Source organism: Pectinophora gossypiella, chromosome 22 (genome assembly GCF_024362695.1).
Source record: "Pectinophora gossypiella chromosome 22, ilPecGoss1.1, whole genome shotgun sequence".
Taxonomy (NCBI): domain Eukaryota; kingdom Metazoa; phylum Arthropoda; class Insecta; order Lepidoptera; family Gelechiidae; genus Pectinophora; species Pectinophora gossypiella.
Window position 1 is genome coordinate 11,335,428 of NC_065425.1, and position 19,769 is coordinate 11,355,196.

At 38.0% G+C, this 19,769-nt stretch overlaps 1 protein-coding gene across 3 annotated transcripts; it reads right to left on the bottom strand.

The window, feature by feature from the left end:
• Positions 1–1,341: 1,341 nt before the first annotated feature.
• On the bottom strand, positions 1,342–17,627 carry LOC126377053 (shootin-1). Of its 3 annotated transcripts, none has more exons than XM_050024680.1 (11): positions 17,398–17,627; positions 15,869–16,262; positions 12,252–12,438; positions 9,199–9,320; positions 8,156–8,304; positions 7,651–7,808; positions 6,240–6,423; positions 5,427–5,682; positions 4,756–5,007; positions 4,212–4,425; positions 1,342–3,434 (listed from the first exon to the last, which is right to left on the bottom strand). In XM_050024680.1, the coding sequence occupies exons 2-10, from the start codon at positions 16,143–16,145 to the stop codon at positions 4,229–4,231; spliced, it is 1,782 nt and encodes a 593-aa protein (XP_049880637.1). In that variant the 5' UTR covers positions 16,146–16,262; positions 17,398–17,627; the 3' UTR covers positions 1,342–3,434; positions 4,212–4,228. The 3 variants fall into 3 exon arrangements, with proteins under 3 accessions (XP_049880637.1, XP_049880638.1, XP_049880636.1); XM_050024681.1 differs by lacking the exon at positions 17,398–17,627 and adding an exon at positions 16,332–16,796; XM_050024679.1 differs by lacking the exon at positions 17,398–17,627 and having other exon boundaries at positions 15,869–16,796.
• Positions 17,628–19,769: the final 2,142 nt, after the last annotated feature.

Sequence of the window (19,769 nt, forward strand, 5' to 3'; positions counted from 1 at the left end):
AGTATTTTTCTTATTTTATTATAATTATTTCTTAAAACTTTTTGACTTATTTTTTGCGTAACATCGATTAGTTTTACTAATAAATGACCTCAATATTCTTCATAGTTTCACATCATAGACCCTCTCAGACACGACTAAATTGAAGTTTAAAGACAGAAGGCACCTTTTTAAATTCATTCAAACATCATTATCATAAAGTTTTTTTTTGCGCTTGTAATTATTTACTGCGATTATAAAATACCTAAATAAGTCTTCATTTTACAGGACTACGGGTGTCGTCAGTCCACATAGCGATTGGGAAGAAGGGCGTCATGAAAAATACCAAAAATCAAGTTCTCATCCGCTTCCCGCCAATTTATTTCCAATACTTATTGCAATTATACAGGTTTTTCTAACGGTTATAAGTTTACGACTCGATGAGCTTTTAATTATTTAACGTCTACTTTTAAGTAAGTATGATTTTGTTATTGTACTTATGTTTTATACAATCATTTTTAGTTTTATTTAAAGCCTAAAGAATCCTTGCTGGGTAATATTCGTGGGTAAGACGCAAAATTTTCTCCATTTTTTTGTCAAACTACCGTCACTAGCGGTGGGACGGTCAGTTGTTTGTCAAACGCGCGCGAGGATAGATGTGTTTTTATTCCCTTCGCGCTATGTTCCCGTTTTGGTGTGTTTGGTGCGTTTTATTCCCTCGACAGTATATGGACTCTGTTAGCCGTGATAATATTGTAAACCATGTGAAAATCAAAGATCACTAAAATCCTGTTCTAGCGCATTGTAATGTAGGACTTAATCTAATATCTAAAGCTATGGAGCTGGTGGTGATGTTGTGCTGGTCTGCTGTCCAGGTGGATGGCGGATGGTAAAGGTTGGTGGAGTTTTTATTAATTGCCAAATTGAGCTGTATTACATACTGCCTCACAACTCAACGAATATAAAACAGCCTCTGTGGTGCAGTAGTTAGAACATTGGCCTCACGATCTGGAAGTCCGCGTTTGATTCCCGATGGGGACACTGTTGGAAATCACTTTGGGAGACTGTCATTTCTTTGGCTAGGACATTGCAGGATGAATCACCTGGTTGTCCGATAACGTATGATGATTTCGTGCTTTTTTTATTTTTTTTGCGTTTTATTTTTTATTTTTTCGTGATTAAGCAGTTCGTCCCGGGCTACTATGAATTGGTGTGGTGGTGTAGTATGTTCCTAACTCTCTCAGGTAATCGGGTTGACTGTTTATGTTATGTTACGTACATAAATCAAAGGCCCACAGTCTCAACTAGTTGGACGGAGCAGTCGACTTGAGTCCGAAAGAAGTATCCCCAAATAAAACAACAAAATTGAATAGATAATTTATTCGGTATAAACTTACCTTCTTACGCACTATACTAACTAATAATACTTTACAAATAAAATGCTGGTAATTCCGTCAACAAATGGCACCCGCGGTAACTAAAACTGTATGGAAGCCTTCGATAACACTATACAAAATTATACTTTCTATACAAAAATGAGAATAGTAACAATATATTTAAACTTAAACGTGTTTTGTAGAGTATTCTATAACACAGAACGACAAGGATCATTTGGCACGTGGCAGTGGTTGAGCGTAGAGCTCACGGTCCGGAAGTCCCGGGTTCGAACACCGGTGGGGAATTACCACAAAAATCACTTTGTGATCTCTAGTTGCTGACACCACGGTTGATGATGTCGGTTATTAGTCTCTCAACCCACATGAGAGAGAGATAAGTAAATAAGTAATGCCCTCCTGTCAATGTATAAATATTTTACTTACTTATGCGAGTGCCAAAGGATTCTTGTCGACCCGTAGTTTATATTATATTAGACATATAATTCCGTTGACAAATATAAAATAAAGTACTTAGTTTATGGTAGTGATATTCGCCATCGGTATTCAACGATCCACCCGCTTACTATTTGCACATCGATTTGTCCCTTGGCTATAATGATTTTATTTTTGCCTTGGATGGTATTTACCACTCGGCCCGACAACCAACTTGACTTGACTTAACTTGACTTGGCTTGGCTTGTTTTTATGTGGGGAAATAAATATTTTTCTTTCTTTCTTTAAATGGGGAAATTATTCGAAGAATTATAATACAAAGAAAGAAATGAAATCCCGCATCGATGTGATAGTTGTGGTTTATCTTTTAATACAAAATATAAAAGATGTCTTAAAATGCTTAAGTAAATATTTTTCTTTATGAAATTTTACTGATAACCTTACTAAATTACTAAAAAATACATTTATTTCGATAAAATAGAGTATTCAGATCTAGCCATCAATTCCCTAAAATATTAAGTCACAAATACTAGCGTAAAAAATCTATAACATATATTTTCGTCAAAAGTTGTGACCATTGTAAAAATAATTTCCATAAATTTTATCCTAATGGCAACATTTTATTTTAACAGTCAAAATGGCAGTCGAAATTTTATTGGCACTAACAATCCTGTCTTTTTTTGTATAAAATGCAAAATGTCATAAATTGTAAAATTTATTATTCTTAAAATATGTTTTCTGAACGATATTTTTCCGAAAAATTTTATACTTAGTTGTACTCTTAAATAATTGACTTTATTTTACTAATTCAATTCATTATACTCATACCTGATATAAAGGCTGATGTAAAATGTTCCCAAAACACTTGAGATCTCTCTTTCATACATAAATATATATCGTGGGCTTATAGTGAAAACCATGGTATAAGAAGACCAGGTATGCTCAATTCTATGACAAGCCGCCATTGTTAGCCTATTGATGACGTAAATTTTATTAATAAAAAATAAGCGAATTACCGACTAATGTATTTAATTACTATTATTTGTCACATATATAAAAATAATTAAAACTGTACGTAAATCTTTTACTAAAAGTACAAAATTTCCTTGCAAAGTAAATTAAAAACTTGTTGTCATTTCGTATACAATAAATTATTATTGTCGGATGACGTCAGCTGGGCTAACCTTGAAATTCACTCCACGTTGCTCTACGTTTTATAGCAATTTATCACGATTTTTTTTTGACGTGAGTTATTGTAGATTTGCCGCAGATGGCATTAACTACTTGGCCGGACAAATGGGGAGCGCTGAAGGCTCTCGCCCGGTGATTTATCACGAATTCTAGCTGGACAGTATGAAGAGCTGTCAAAATTTAGGAACACTCAACAGTGCTGCCTCCTACATTTGAGCTTATAGTTTTTATTCTCATTAAAGGAAACCGAAGTTTTTAGAAAAAATCACATCTGAAGTGTTTTTTTTTTAAAAGCGCTTACTTAGTTTGCCCTATAAGACCACGATATGACGGTCTAATAAAATAGAAAATATCGTATACTAATGTAAAATTAAAAATGTAAAACTTAGGTCAGGAATAATATCTAGAGTGTGTTGTGTTTATTTTCTTTTACGTCATCTGAAACAGAAAGAGACAACAGTATATAAAAAAGGTCCTTCTATAAAGGTTCTTCTTAGTGAGACTCTGATTCTGTAGTCAATTTGCTTACGCAATTTTGCAGGACATTGCATTTCTACTAGTGTTACTTAAGGCTTAATAATAATAAATAAATACATAATAATCAAGGATTTTTTAAAAAAGGAACCTACTAATAAAACAATATTTAATAATAAACTTCTCATCAAAAAATTAAAAAACCCTAACAATTTCTTGTTTAACAAAACGCGAGTTTAATTTAATTTTTTAGAATAAAAAAGAAATGTTCTCAGGAATTCGTTAGAGGACGCTTAACCAACTATGTTACTGAGCGATTGCCAAGATGACAAGAATAGAAAAAAAAAACATGGCGTCTATAGGTAATCTCCGATTCCCTTTATTTTTCACAAATTCACGAGACAAAGACGTCTCCTCTTATTCTCATTCGCTCAGGAATTTTTAAAAATATTCTGATTTCTTTCACAATCTAAAAAGACACTGATTTTTTTCCTTATTATTTTTTTTCCTTAAAATTACTAATCATTGCAACAAGTACATTTCGTTGTATGATTTCAAAATTACATAAAAAGAAACCAGATATATTAAAACGTGCCGTGCCTTGCAGTAACCTACCAGATTCAGCGCCATCTATCCAGTAGCTAGGAAAATAATAAAAATAAAATCCCCCATTCTATTTGAATTTGGAACATTAACGATAAGAATTAAAAACAAACTGACCGTAAAAAAAATAAAAAGTACCTGATACATGCCCTAGGTCACGCGTCACTGCTGCCAACAAAACTGGGCCGGGTGACGCTGCGTCGCTTCCGTAATGTCCCCAGTATGGCCAACATTTCCTTCACAGCTTCCGGTTGCTCTTCTTTCGGCTTCTTCTCCAAGAAGTTCTGGTCTGTACTCTTGAGATGGAACTTGCCACCTTTGATTTGGTCTACTATAGCGTCTATGGCTCCTCCTGGAAAGATGGGGCGAAAATTCATCGTGTGAATAAACAAATTGGGGTAGTCAGAGATAGGTACATCCATTCATCGCAAGTACCCACACCTCACAGAGGAAGTGAAAGAATTGGCCTTTGGTAGACAGAAATGGAGAATGCTACACCGACAAAAACCTGGCTCTGGAATTAGTGATGACATCCTTCCAGGTCTTCCTCTGCCAGCCCTACCACCAACCTTCGCTTTGTATACTGCTTTCGTAATCCTATTATCCTTCATCCGCTCCACGTGTCCAAACCAACTTAACATTCCCTTCTCAATCTTAGTCACTATATGTTCTTCGAACATACCTCCATTGGCTTGCTTAGTCTTCTTCAAGGTCCCTTGTTTCCCAGCCAATAACTTCGCCATATCATCCACTTCTCCCGCTGGGGAGAATACGGCCGGCGGCGGCGGGGGAGGTGGTGGGGGCGGGGGAAGGCACGGCGGGGGCGGGGGCGGCGCCATGGGGGGAGTTGGGGGTGGGGGTGGTGTGGGGGAGATAGGGGCGGGAGTGGGAGTGCGGGAGGGGGATGGTGAGCGTGGTGGTGCTGACACTGGAGCTGGAATTGGAAATAAATTGATATTGTACTAAACACATCGAAGCAATTCATCAAAATCAAATTCGAATTCAAAAATGTCTTTATTCAGTAGGTAACATATTTACACTTTGAATCGTCAATTTTTACATAACGAACGTCTCATCCGCCTAAAACTACTGCAGCTTCTCACAACCTGTATAGCCCGGGAAAAGAAGCTGTAAGAAAAACCTCGGCACAGGGCCCTAGACGTTCTTTAAAAAAATAAATAATAAAATAAATATATTATAATATCTAAAAAGTAATATTGCTATTTGACAATTGTTGGCATTGCGCACTTACTTTTATATCTTTAACCCCTCTGATTTGTTAAAGTCAAAAGAATTCGCCAATTAATTTATGGAATGAAACTCATAAGTACTATGTGATTCGATAACACTTACCAAGAGTCTCTTTAACTTCTTCTATTTCCTTCTCTTCTTTGATTTCGTTCTTCTCCGCGCCTCCATTCTCGAAGTAACTAATTCTGGACATGATCCCACTCTTCTTCTGTCCCACTTTCACTCTCTCTAACTCTATCAACCTCTTCTCCGCTCTCTCTGCTCGTTCTAGCGCCTTCTGTGCGTCTTCTTCTGCTAGACGTATCTTCTCTTCCCATAAGAGAATGTCTGTGTCTTCATGTTTCTCTGCCAGTTTCAACTGTAAAAGGGGAAAGAGAAATACAGGGTGTTAGTGACATCGTAACGAATACTAAGGGGGATGATTCAGAGCATGATTCTGAGTTAATATCAAGTGGAATTTTCCGTCGCAAAATTCACGTTTTTTTTTATTTAATTTGGCACCTGCGAATGGAAAATTCTACGTGACTCAGAATAATCAGCTGAATCACCCCTCTTAGTAACTGTTGCGATGTCACTAACACCCTGTATAATCTGAAGAGTAAAAAAAGAAGAGAAAGAGAAGAGAGTGTAAAGAAAAGATGAGAGTAGAGTGGAGTAAAGAGTAGAGTAATGCTATGGAGTGCTTTCAAGGCCAGAGTGAACAGGCATCTTCTGGGCGAGCAAGTCTGAGGCCAAGAGCAAACCCATCAAAGGTAAAAAAGTAATTTCAGAACAATCCGGAAAGTAATTTGTACGTTTTCTGAACACCAAACATTTTTTTTGTCTAAATAAATAACAATAATACTTAAATCATCCTCCGCCCCGCATCATTCGCTTATATTCTAGAAAGTCTTAATATGGCCATGCTAAACCAACCTGCAACTCTTCGAGCTGGTCGCGATGTCTGCTAGCCTGACTGTCCAGCGCCAGTTTAAGGCTGTCCACCTCCCCCAGAAGCAGCATTAGCCGCTCATCCATCTCCAGCTCGCCCATCAGTAGTGCGCTCTGGTGGCTCAGCTGCTTCACTCGTTTCTTCGCTGAGAGCGCCTCGCTTTTGTAACTGGAATAAAGAGGGAACCCATCTTAATAAAAAAAAAACTATATTGACAAGAGATTACGCGGTTGGATTGGAAGAGGATTGGAGGAGCCTAGGCGTGCACACTGCAATCAGGGGGGTTAAAATGTCCTCGAAGCAATTCATCTAAGAAAGCAATATTGTAATTTCACATACATACATACATAAACTCACGCCTATTTCCCACCGGGGTAAGCAGAGACTATATAATTCCATTTGCTTCGATCCTGACACACTTCTCTTGCTTCCTCCACATTCATCAATCGCTTCATACACGCACGCCTGTTCAGAGCAGACCGTAATAAACCTTTTCTAAGGACATCTCCAATTCATCCATCAAAAAAACCAATCATTCAATCTTCAATTCATTCATTCATTCTTATTCATGTCATCTGCAATTTGACATTTAAACAAAAGTAAGTGCGCAATGCAAACAGATTGCAAATGGCAATATTGCTTTCTTAGATGAATTGCTTCGATGTGGACATTTTAACCACCCAGATGCAGAATGTTTTAAAGAAAGCCCAGGTCTAGTGTACTGTAAACCGGCGACCATACATGAAGTCTTTGATGAGAATGGAGGAAGCTAAAGTGGTGTCAGGATCATAGTCTTCTTCTATCGTGTGGGTTGTGAGGTGGAGTACCAACCTCATCAACCCTGGTGTCAGGGTTACTATTAAGCCGCCAAAGGCCCCTGACATGACTCATGTAACGACTACTTACTTACATCAGTAAGTAGTAACCGGGACCAACGGCTTAACGTGCCTTCCGAAGCACGGATCATCTTTCTTTATTTTCTTAGGATCATAGTAACAGAGGCCTACCCCAAAGGGAAACAAGCATAATCTTATGTATTAACGGCGTCCGTGATCCAGTGGTTGAGCGTAGTGTTCACAATCCGGAGGTCTCGGGTTCGAATCCGGGTGGGGACAAATCACAAAAATCACTTTGCGATCCCTAGTTTGGCTAGGACATTACATGCTGATCACCTAATTTTCCAAAAAGTAAGATAATCCGTGATTCTGAAGGCACGTTAAGCCGTTGGTCCCGTTTATTACTTACTGATGTAAGTACGTAGTCGTTACATGAGTCATGTCTGGGGCCTATGACGGCTCAGTAATAACCCTGACACCAGGGTTGATGGGGTTGGTAATCCACGTCACAATCTCACTAGGACACTACTAAAACTACATCTATCTCTTTCGCACTCACGTCTCGGCCATCTCTCTGTCCTTGTCCGCGTTGTCTTTCAACGCGGTGACTTCTTCCATCAGCAGCTTGGAGACGCGATTGTGCCTCTCTATCTGAGACCGCAGCTCTTCCAACTCCTTCTCTTGTGCTTGGCATTTCTCTTTCTCTTGCTCGAGTTCCTGGGAAGAATGGAGATTGGGGATTTTATTTTGGTGCTAAACTATGAACCTTCATGGTCTAGTGGTTAGAACGTTGGACTCGCCATCTGGATGTCCGGGTTTGATTCCTAGTGGGGTCATTAATGAAATCACTTTGTGCGCCGTTCCTTTGATTGTCCGAAGAAGTAAGATGATTCCGTGCAGAGGACACATTAAGCCGTTGGTCCCCCGCAGTGGAGCAGCGTGGTGGAGTATGCTCCATACCCCTCCAGTTGATTGAGGGGAAGCCTGTGCCCAACTGTGGGACGTGTATAGAGGCTGTTTATGTATGTTGTTTATAAGAGGAAAAGGTATAGTAAGTACAATACCTGCGCCAGCGCAACGCACTGTTCGTGAGTTTCAAACTCTGTTAGCTTGGCGGCGTTGTTCTCCGTCTGCAGCGCTGCTAGTTGTTGAGATAGTGAGCTCAGCTGTTGCTTAAGGAAGTCCACTTCTTCATTGCTGCTTGTGTCTGATGCTGCAAGGAAATGTACCATAGTAAACAGATGGTCTTCTTCATATCGTGTACGTTCTGAGGTGGATCGCCGTGGACCGCCTTTCTTTTTTTTTGACGTGACTTATTGTAGATTTGCCGCAAATGGCATTAACTACTTGGCCAGACAAATGGGGAGCACTGAAGGCTCTCACCCGGTACAACGTTTAAGACAACAGGCCTGAGGGTGCCCAGTTGGGCGCTGGTTGGTTGACTTATGTAACGACTTACTTATATCAGTAAGTAGTAACTGGGACCAACGGCTTAACGTGTCATCCGAAACACGGATCATCTTACTTTCCAACAAACAGGTGATCAGCCTGTAATGTTCTAACCAAACTTGGTATCACAAAGTGGTTTTTGTGATATGTCCCCACCGGGATTCGAACCCGGGGCCTCTGGATCGTGAGCCCAACGCTCAAACCACTGGTTAATACTTACTGATGTAAGTTAGTAGTCATCGCTTGAGTCATAAGGAGCCTATGGCGGCTCAATAGTAACCCTGACACCAGAGTTGATGGGGTTGGTATTCCACCTCACAACCCATGCGATAGAAGAGAGAAGAATGGCGACAGGCTCGCACCCTATTACATGGGATTTAAACATGGCTGGCGGGTTGTCCGTAAGATGATCCGTGCTTCGGATGGCACGTTAAGCCGTTGGTCCCAGTTACTCTTACTGATGTAAGTTAGTAGTCGTTAGATGAGTCATGACAGGGGCTCAACAGTAACCCTGACACCAGGGTTGATGGGGTTGGTAATCGTCCTCACAATAGTCGTCCACACGTCCACACGATAGAAGAAGATAGCTGGCAAGGAGTGGGTGTACTGTACACTTCTGGCTACCTGATGCTATGTTATGATTTGATTTGAAACTCACCAGTGTCGGTGCAGTCCAGGTCAAGATCTATGGGCTTGTTGGGGAGAGCGCTGAGAAGCACGGTGCTGCGGCGTTTGAGTTGCTTATTCTGTTTGTACCACTCGCCAGCCTGCTGCATAACCCTGGAACGTCAAACTGGCGGTTAGGATTATTTGGGGACATTTCTTTTATAATAGCCAAGTACATTGGCTCGACTAAGCCTGATGGTAAGCATAGAGAAACCCTAATTGCAGTAGCAACTGAGAAGCAAGGCTGACTACCTTGCTTATCGAATCGGTTGCGATTACCATACTGGCCTACTGAGTTCTTCACGCTTCGCTTGAAGGACCCCATGTTGTATGAAGGAAGGAACACCTGAGTCTGCAACCCGTCCCACTTTTGGGCATTTTGGCCTTTTAGGGGTTCGAGAACTTTGGCGTTCTCATGATTCAGTCGATTGGGGATTTGAGCAGGTTGGGGACTTTTTTTTTTGCCGATATGGTACTATTCAGAGGCGGAGGACTGGAGTCCTAGTACAGCTTTGAAATAGACTACTCTGGGCGCCATCCCACTCGCGTCAGCCAGAGTACTGCGGGGCGGAAGACAAAAGGGAAACCACTGCCCTATATTTCCCTAAAAATTAACATGGCGAATGCTACACCGACAAGAATGTAACTCTTAAATTAGTGATGGAGATGATGTGCCTTAGAGGGCGCGTGACTTTTCGCTATTAGGGTTGGCAGAACCAATAAGTCACAAGTTCATCAAATTAGGTATAAAGTACATTCAATTTATTTTCAGGATAGCTATCTATAAAATCGCAAAAGCGAACTTCGTGTCTTGTAACCAAGTCAAACAATTAGCCTTTGATAGACAAGAATGGAGAATGCTTCAGCGACAAGAGCGTGGTTCTTAAAAGTGATGATGATCTGTAAAAAAAACTATATAAAACTCAACAGAAATAAAGCAGGACCTTCCTTCCTGGTTTCAGCATTCAATATTAGTGACTTACATTTTGATTTCAATTTAATCCGTTCCTAAATGCGGTAAATGTCACGTTTTCAAACACATTTCACTAAACACGTTGTAAAGAACGTGAAAAACGAATTAATCTAAGCACACTTAATAGATAGTACATAAAAGTTGTTAAATTCCACTTTTTTACACTCGATCCAAAACTCTATTCACCCTTAAAGGGGAAAAGCGTGAAGAGTATAATATAATTAAACAAAAAAAAAACATAAACGTCAACACCACTAAACGACTAGGAAGTAGAATAAAAAATTGGCAAAGATCATCGTTGGTGAAAACGCATATAATCGTGCGCATATATTAGCCAATGTTGTAACTTGTAACCCTGCTTTCTATCGACGACTGATGTATACATTATGTAGATTACTTAACATTTGTAATACTATGTTGTAATAGAATATTATAGTCCTTATGCTTGATGTATAACAGAGTCGGGAAAGCGGAAAAAACGGGGCGGCTCAGTTTCAAATCAAATCAATCAAATGTTAGTGACACCGTAACGAAAACTTTGAAGGATGATTTAGGCCATGATTCTGAGTTGATATCATACATACATAAACAGCCTACATACGTCCCACTGCTGGGCACAGGCCTCTCAATCAACCGGACGGGGTATGGAGCATACTCCACCACACTGCTCCAATGCGGGTTGGAGCAGTTGATATCAAATGGTATTATAATAACTATAATAACCTACCTAATTCAAAAGTCAAAGTATTTATTGCACACCATATGGTAAACAGTTGTTATACATATTATAGTACCACATATGGACCCGGGAGGGTATAGCAAAAACAAGAAACTAAATTAAGCCAGAAATACAAAAAATAATAATAATAAGTACTTAACATTAAACAAAATCAAACAAAAAATAAGTATGAAAATCTTAAAAACTATTTAACACTACTATCTATTCATTTTTTTTCTATCCTTGATGTAATTTGATAATATGTCGATTCCTTAGGTATACGTACCTACAAAACTTTCTGGTTTTTGTTACACTTTTTGTTTGTATTTTTACATATGTTTGCATAAATAATAAAAAAAAGATACAAACTCTCACTATGGACTACGAACCTAAGTTTAAAAAGTACCAATTGTTGTTTCTCCTTCATAATTTCAATTAAAAGCTTGTTTATTTTCTGTACAATTAAGACCACAACGTGTCAAGTTAATTATTACTGGCTAGGTAATTGGTTTACTCTTACACTTTATATTTTAGGTCACGATAATTGCTTCTAGTTATACATACATTATTTATAATATAATTCCATTATACAAAACCTTACGCTTATAACCATTAATGGGGTGCTCTATGAGCCACAAGTAAGTATCTACCTAATCAAAAGACAGATAACGTTAACGGCCTCCGGGGTCCAGTGCTCGAGGGTTAGGCTCACGATTCGAAGGTCCTAGGTTCGATTCCCGGTAGGGAATCAAGGGAATCAAAAAAATATCACAAAAAACACTTAGTGATTCCTAGTTTGGTTAGGACATTACAAGTAATATATAAATATAGTAATATATGTATAAAATATTAAAGTAAGGTGATCCGTGGTTCGGAAGGTACGTTAAAGCCGTTGGTCCCGATTACTTCGTACTGTCAGACAGAAAAGAATCGATCGACCTGATATCGACTGATACATCACCATGCTTATGAACGTCACAACACTAGCTGGCGTACTTTTTACAGATCTAATTCTTACCGCGCATTGAGACTTGTAAAATGTTATTGAAATATAATCACTTATCGAACTGAACTGGTCGTTCTCTTTAATAGTACTGATGTAAGTAGGTACGTTATTTATCCTAAAACAGCAGCCGTGTCAGTTATACCATAGCATAATCAACTTATGAAGCATAGTGAACTTTTTTTTTTTTTTTTTATTTATTTATTGTTGAAAACATTTTACATAAGGATACAATTGAATCGCATTGCTAAACCTTGCAGGTTTGTCTCAATGCAATATTCCGCTATTGTTACAGTTTGTACTTCAGAAGTATACCATTAATTAATAACACTATTCAACAAATAAACTTACTTCTGCATAAGGCCAGCGTCGACCTCGCTCTGGTGTTTGAGCTGTTGGTACTCAGTGAACAGCTTCTCCGAGACAGTGCGTAGTTTGTTGAGTTCTTTCTCCCTCTCTCGCAGCTCCAAGTCGAGATGGTTCCGCTCCTCATGTAGGATGTTGTACCGCCGTTGGAGGTCATCGTGTTCACGGCGTGCTGTAGATAATGGAAACTTTATAAAGTAACGGCCTCCGTGGTCCAGTGGTTGAGCGTTGGGCTCACGATCCGGAGGTCCCAGGTTCGAATCCCGGTAGGGACATATCACAAGAATCACTTTGTGATCCCTAGTTTGATTACAGGCTGATCACCTGATTGTCCGAAAGTAAGATGATCCGTGTTTCGGCGAAGGCACGTTGAGACGTTGATTCCGGTTACTTACTGATGTAAGTCAGTAGTCGTTACATGGGCCATGTCAGGGGCCTTAGGCGGCTCAATCAACCCTAACACCAAGGTCGATGGGGTTGGTAATCCACCTCACAACTTATACGATAGAAGAAGAGTAAAGTAAGTAATCAAAGGAACGATTGACCGTGCTTATAGTCGCCATGCCCAGTTAATACAGAATGTTCGAATTCGGTCCAAATGTGGTCTTCTATGATCCAGACATGAATTGGAATACAAATTCGACAATCATTGGTTTAGCTGCTGGATTCGAACCTGCGATCTGAAATTGAGAGGCAAGCGTTCTACAAACTGGGCTACCACGACTCACATTGTAACTCTTAATAAAAATGGACACGAAAATAGTCATTCTAAAATAATAAGTAGGCATACCTACTTCACGAAACGTCATGAAAATAACCAGAATAAATTCATGGAAATTCATAATGGCAGTTGTAAATAAAGTGACAGAGTTGCACACGTCTCGAAAATGATTCATAAGCGATAGTGGAGCCTGTAAACTCACTGTCGGGTTTCCTTATTTTCCACAGACGTATTTCACGCCTGTAATATCTATAGACGGCGATACGGCTCACCACCTATCACGTTGGTCTAACAGAAAGCTCGGTGAGGTGTGGGTACTTAGTTCACCTTGCAATAGATCCACCTCTGACTACCCCGATTGGGATATCGTCGCGAGCTATCGTAATTAGCATTCAAGACAGATATGACGGGCGGTATCGTAACGAATTCTGAGGAGGTTGATTCAGACCATGATTCTGAGTTAATATCAAGTGGATATTACTGTCAGAAAATTCATGAGTTTTAGTGTTTTTTTTTATATGCTCACAGTTTTCGTTACGTCACTAACATCCTGTATGTTGGCAAATAAATACCTAATATGTAAATGGGTAATTATTGTAGACACATTTTATGTAAGTACCTTACAAAGATAGTACTTCATTACAAAACCAAATATTGTTATCAATTAAGTATGTATCATTCAAACATAATGTTACGATCAACAATCACATGGCTTGAGCAATCAAATTTACCTAGAAAACATCATTGCACATCACAATTTTATCATTATTTGATTGTACGATACTTAGTAATCAGTTTCAGGTAATGATTGAATGATTAAATCAAGAACTCATTGCATCACGCATGTATCCTGTAGGGGTAGGCAGAGGTGCATAGTATACAATACACCCACTCCTCACCAAACATGTTTAAGTCCCGTGTAATGGAGGTTGAGCCTATTGCCATTAGATAGATAGATATAAATAGATATAGCCTTTATTATGAACTTATTGTAACAAAAAAAATTTTTTTTGTCATTTTTTATTGCCTTTAACCGGGCACAAATCCTTAAAACCATGTGAAAATTTTAAATCTATAAAAATTCTGACTTGGACGCGACTTGACCCCACAGCACTTGTCAAGCCGGGACGAGCATGTTAATCATTACACCACCGGGTTCTCCTCCTGTCCATGCGAAATTCTTGCGATCTATGTATCATCATTAACTCATTCATAGTTGTATTTTTTTTTTACGATTTAAATTTTGTCTTTGTGAGTTTCCCTAAGCATGTGTAAGTGCTATAAAAACAAAAATTATGTGATACCTATCTATTATCAAACAAAAATCTTTTTCACTTTTTAAATCAAAAAGCACTTTAATGGGATGCCCCAAAACCAGCAATTATAAGTATGAAAATTCCTTACTTTAGTAGCTACATACATAAGGAAAACCTGCAGTTGTTTCTGATAAGAATTAAATATTAAAATGTACAAACATCGAACATAGTCAATCATTATTTATTTCTTATTTGTCGGACATTGACCGCACATTTACATAGGTATATATTTATACATAATAATAATAAAATATAATTTTTAATTTAATACAAAGTCAACAAATATGTTGTGGCAATAATATTTACTTTTTTATTGTACCACATAGCAGAATACTTTTGAATTTGAACATAAAAGAATATTTTTATATTCAAACTCAAAAATATCTCAATTTAGTTGGTAACATAGTTACACTTTGAATCGTCTTTTTTTACATAAGTAGGTATATTTTTTATTGATTGTCTGATCCACCTAAAACGACTGCAGCATTTCACAACCTATATAGCCGAGGAAAAGTAGCTAGCCCTAGACATTCTGTTGCTAATCTGGCTGGACATGCTGGAAACGACTGAGAGATTGTGTCCTTTCTGGCATGATAGACAATAAATTATAAGTTTTCATTTTGCTAATAAAGGTAGGTATTTACAATATGTATGGCTTCTGTTTTCGTGCTATATAAAATATGTATTGTATTCTGTTTATTGAATATTTAAGGAAACCACAGAACTTAGTGGTAGTCCAGAAAAGTCACGACAAAACAAATAAACAAAATCAGTATGGTATGAAAACCCAATCACAATCCATTGTATGGAAGTTCACACAATACCTATTGTTCAATATACTTTGATAGGAACTTATTTTGTAAAAAAACTTTACTTACCTACTTTGTTTAAAACATTTTTTTACCGTTACCGTTGTTAGAACTAATTACAAACAAAATTAAGTACCTTAGTTTAATATATCTGAAAGAATTTCTAAAAAACAAAGAAATTGAAAGTGATAAAAATCGTACACAAAGGCGCTGACCTTTTGACATTTCAAAACCAAAACAAACAAAAAATAGTGATGTGCAAGTGCATAGTTGCGTAAGAAAAAAATCAATACTACTGCCAAAATAACGTTATTTTATCATAACTGTTCTTTTTTCATTTCATTTATTTTACGAGGCATTATTTCTTTATCTTACATTGTAGCAAACGATGCAAGGTATAGTCGTTATTGTGTAGGTATTGCGCAGTTCGATAACTGGTTTTGTGGTTTAAGACAACTTGACATTAATGTCTACCTCAATATTTCAACTTTAAATCAAAATGTTAACTTTAGTACTCGAAAGTATAGAAAACTCCTTTCACATGTGCATACATTATAAAAGTTTAAGAATATTTAATGTGTGAGCAACAGGTTATCTGTCATAATCCGAATTCGCGAATAGCCTTTCTAGATTTCCACTTGTGTTTTGGTTTGCATACGGCTAGGGTTCGTCGAGCATGCGCAGTTGCGAAAATCCCAAAACTTCAAAATATTCTTCTTTCTCTACTGTTTATAATAAAAACTGTGGGACACTTACCTTTTTCTTGTTTGAGGAGGTGTGCTTTGTGTTTTCTTTCGGCCTCTTCATATCTGTTTTTCCATTTTTCGACGTATGTAGAGAGCGCGATGTTCGCCTCCTTGGTGTTGTGGTGCGCGTCGGGAGGCGTCATTCTCGGTGTGGCGCGCGGGATCCGCGTGCCCGCGCCGCCGCCGCCGCCGCCCGCGGGGAAGAGCGGGACGGCGCTCTTGCCACCCTGACACTGATTGTGGCTCGACGCGATCGCAAATACATTATCACCATTCCTTTTAATCATTTTTTATTCGATTTTGATCATACACTCGCGTCGAACGCTCGCATCCTCTCGTTTTAACGTATGTATTGTGCTCACGTGTTTGGATCAACAGGCTGGTGCGTCGATCGTTAGGAAGTGCTAAAATAATTTCATAAATAAATCTCTTTGTTCTAACCGTTCGAGGAAAATAAGTGAAATATTACGTACACGGCACTTTATAAGTGTGTCACGCGCGGTCGCTTCTCAATGCGGCCTTGATAGGATGACGTTTGCAATTATTTTTTTATGAAGAACGGGTTAAAAAAATACGTTAAACGAAGACGACAATTAGTATTGAGTGTCGGGTTGCAACTAACGTATGTGCTTGTGATATGATAATGGAAACTTCGTCATCGTGAGTCATCGGACTTGATGTTTACGCTTTTTATTTACGTTCACCGCTGCTGCCACTCGGTCTTAAGACATACTTCGTAGAATCTTATTAGAGTTTAGCTTGAATTAGTCATGCATGTTCGTAGTAGTTTTGATAAGTTATCGGTGTTGTTGGATTACCCAAAGAGCCATATTCTTATATAAGCGATAATATTTGTAGTCAGATTTGCTGTCATTGATACTTAGTTATCTTTATTTCCTTTAGTTGCTTCCATATCTCTTTCGATCATTCCTGTGGCTTGTTTACAGGCTATTCCAAATTCATAATGTTATTATTAATATTTTTATAATCTAAAATATTGTAAGATGTTGCAAGATCTTTGAATGTCAATTTAACAGTACGTAGCTCGATCGCAATCTAAATAGAATGCCAACCTTGAGGTACCTAGTTGTTAAGTTAGCTTTAAAAAAAGAAAAATAAGTCTCTTTTCTTATCTCGTGTTGGTTGTGAAATCGATAACCGACCTGATCAACCCTGGTGTTAGGGTTCCTATAGAGCCGCCACAGGCCCCTGACAATGCTCATGTAACGACTAACTACTTACTTTCTAAGGTAAATAGTAGCCGGGACCGACTGCTTAACGTGCAATTGGGTGATCAGCCTGCAATGTCTCAACCTAAAAGTCCTAAACCTTTTGAAATTTACAAACACAGTCATAAGAATAAGTCAACATTTGATTAGTTTGTAGCTGATTTTATTAAGCAAATAGAAATATCCTCCGAAGTTTACGCAGGTACCTACTAACCTATAGTATTTTAAGACAATTTAGAGAGACAGAAACAAAACCCCGGTCGTTTCCTCAGAAAATCAGCAAGAACAAATAGACTTGATTGATAGTCACCTTTTGACACCGAACAATAAATAGATTGCAGACAAACAGAAAATTGCACATGAAACACTTTAGTCGGACGCACAGAAAAAAAACTATTGTAACAGTATATGAAACCGCACTGGGAAGTGTTCTAAAACACACTGAACATAATTTTAACCAAGTAGGGCCGAACGGAAATTCTAAAATTAACTGATTCCAGTGAAACGAGCGAACGTATAGCGTCTTGTCTGCGGAATAAGAGAAGGCGCATAGGACTCGATGTGTGGGCGACTGGTACAAGTGATTTAATTGTCACCGCTTGCGCTAATCTTGAGTCTGATGATGTGAATGTGTCTGGAGGCGACTGGAATATATAATTAATGGCAAAGAACGACATAGTTTACTGTAATAGATATATTATTGTTCAATCTTACGGTATATGGACCTTTGAACATATTAGGTAATCCAGAAGGATTAAAATTCAAATAGTACCTAAATAGTGACACTAAAGGGCACGCAGGCAAACTTCTCTAACATCTACATTTTCATCTGAAAGTAACGATTCTTCAGAAGCCTCATAAAAAGTATCAAATCATTTCTAAGAAGCAAAATTAAATTTTCCCTACAGTACAGATTAAATTCCAATCCTGAAAGTTCTAGAAAACATCTATCTAAAATATCGAACGCCTACAGGCTTTTAGTTGATATAAGCATTAAGTACTTTAATTTAGTTTAGTTCTAATTAAATTATAAACCGACGGCTAGAGGAGTAGAGGAAGCGAAACGTGACGTATAGAAATCAGCGTCCAAATATAGAACCTGTACAAAAACGAAGGTTATTCTGTGCCAAACCTGCCAAAGAAATAGCAAGAATAATAATAAAAAAGTTACCCAGCCAGTGCAGGCGGATAGCCTTACAAAACTTTTCCATATTTAGAAAATGGGGTCACACCGAGGTTTACCTTTGTAAAGAAGTCGGTAGCAACTCCAATCCGATTACCTTACGATAGCCAACTTCGTACTACAATATGTTCGTTAAAACTTCCACAATACCGAGAGGGGCTTTAAAGGAACTTAACTTTTCCTATAACAATGGGCGATTTTTTGGACAATGTCAATTCATTTTTAATGAAATAATTAAGAAATTCGACAAAATTTTATTAGTTTGTTTAGTTCTGTACACTTGTAAGATAACTTTGAGAAAAAACTAATTTCCTGAACCGACTGGATAGGTCACAAGTTCACAACCTCTAAAACGAGTTTCTTCACGTTTTCTTTACTTCACGAGTTTAGTAATTACGTGTCATCTCATCTATTATTTATAATCATCCTCACCATGAACCTTCGTTGGCAGCACTACAATTTGAGACAAATATTTTTCTTGCGAGGATACTTTCCCAAACATTTACTTCATCCAATTATAACACGTACTCAAATAAATCACCAAATAAAGTCACACGAATCCTTATAGAACCAAACAGCCATCCGTGGAATGCAGCAGGAATGTTCAAAGAAATTCTGAACAAGTGTCTCTCAATCGTTTTGCGAGGGTTCCGTTACGCTATGTTGCGTAGAGACTCTTTATTTTGCTTGTGGAAAATCATGCAGCAAATACTTTTTATGAATTTTAGCAACAAAACAATATTTACCGCCTTCTAAATTATCAACACCTCCACCAACCCGCAGTGGAGCAGCGTGGTGGAGTATGCTCCATACCCCCTCCGGTTGATTGAGGGGAGGCCTGTGCCCAGCAGTGGGACGTATATATTTATTTATTTATTTATTTATTTATTTATTACATATTCACACACATTATCATAACAGGCCAGGCCCAATTCGATAATGCTTAATACAATACAATCCAATTACAACTAAACATAAATCAATAGATAATAGAGATATAGGCAGTTTATGTTTATGTTAAATTATCAAGTGCCCATTAAGTACTATTTTGTCAAACCATTTATGCAGTCGTTGAGCATATTATCAGAAAATAGGAGATTCTAAATACATCTGGAATAACAACGAAATAATATAGTCGAAATGATCGACATTTAGAAACTTTCAGGGTTCAACAATATCGAACCTCCTACGCATAGACTTATTAGATGCAATCTCGTTTTCTCAAACTAGTTACATAACCCTAACTGCAGAGAAACAATCTTGCAGATGTTGGAAAATACATTTATCGCTTCCTGAACACATGACTCACTGAAAATATAAGTTAATATTACTTTATGAGCATTTAAAGGAATGTCCTGAGAGCGTTCACCCCGTGTCCTATTTATGGACTTTTATCCAAGTGTAACTGTAAATGATATCAAAGGTGAGGAACCTACCTATTTTTAGCAAGTACCTAATAACGTTATATTATTTAAGTTATTCTTCATTTATTTCAAGTA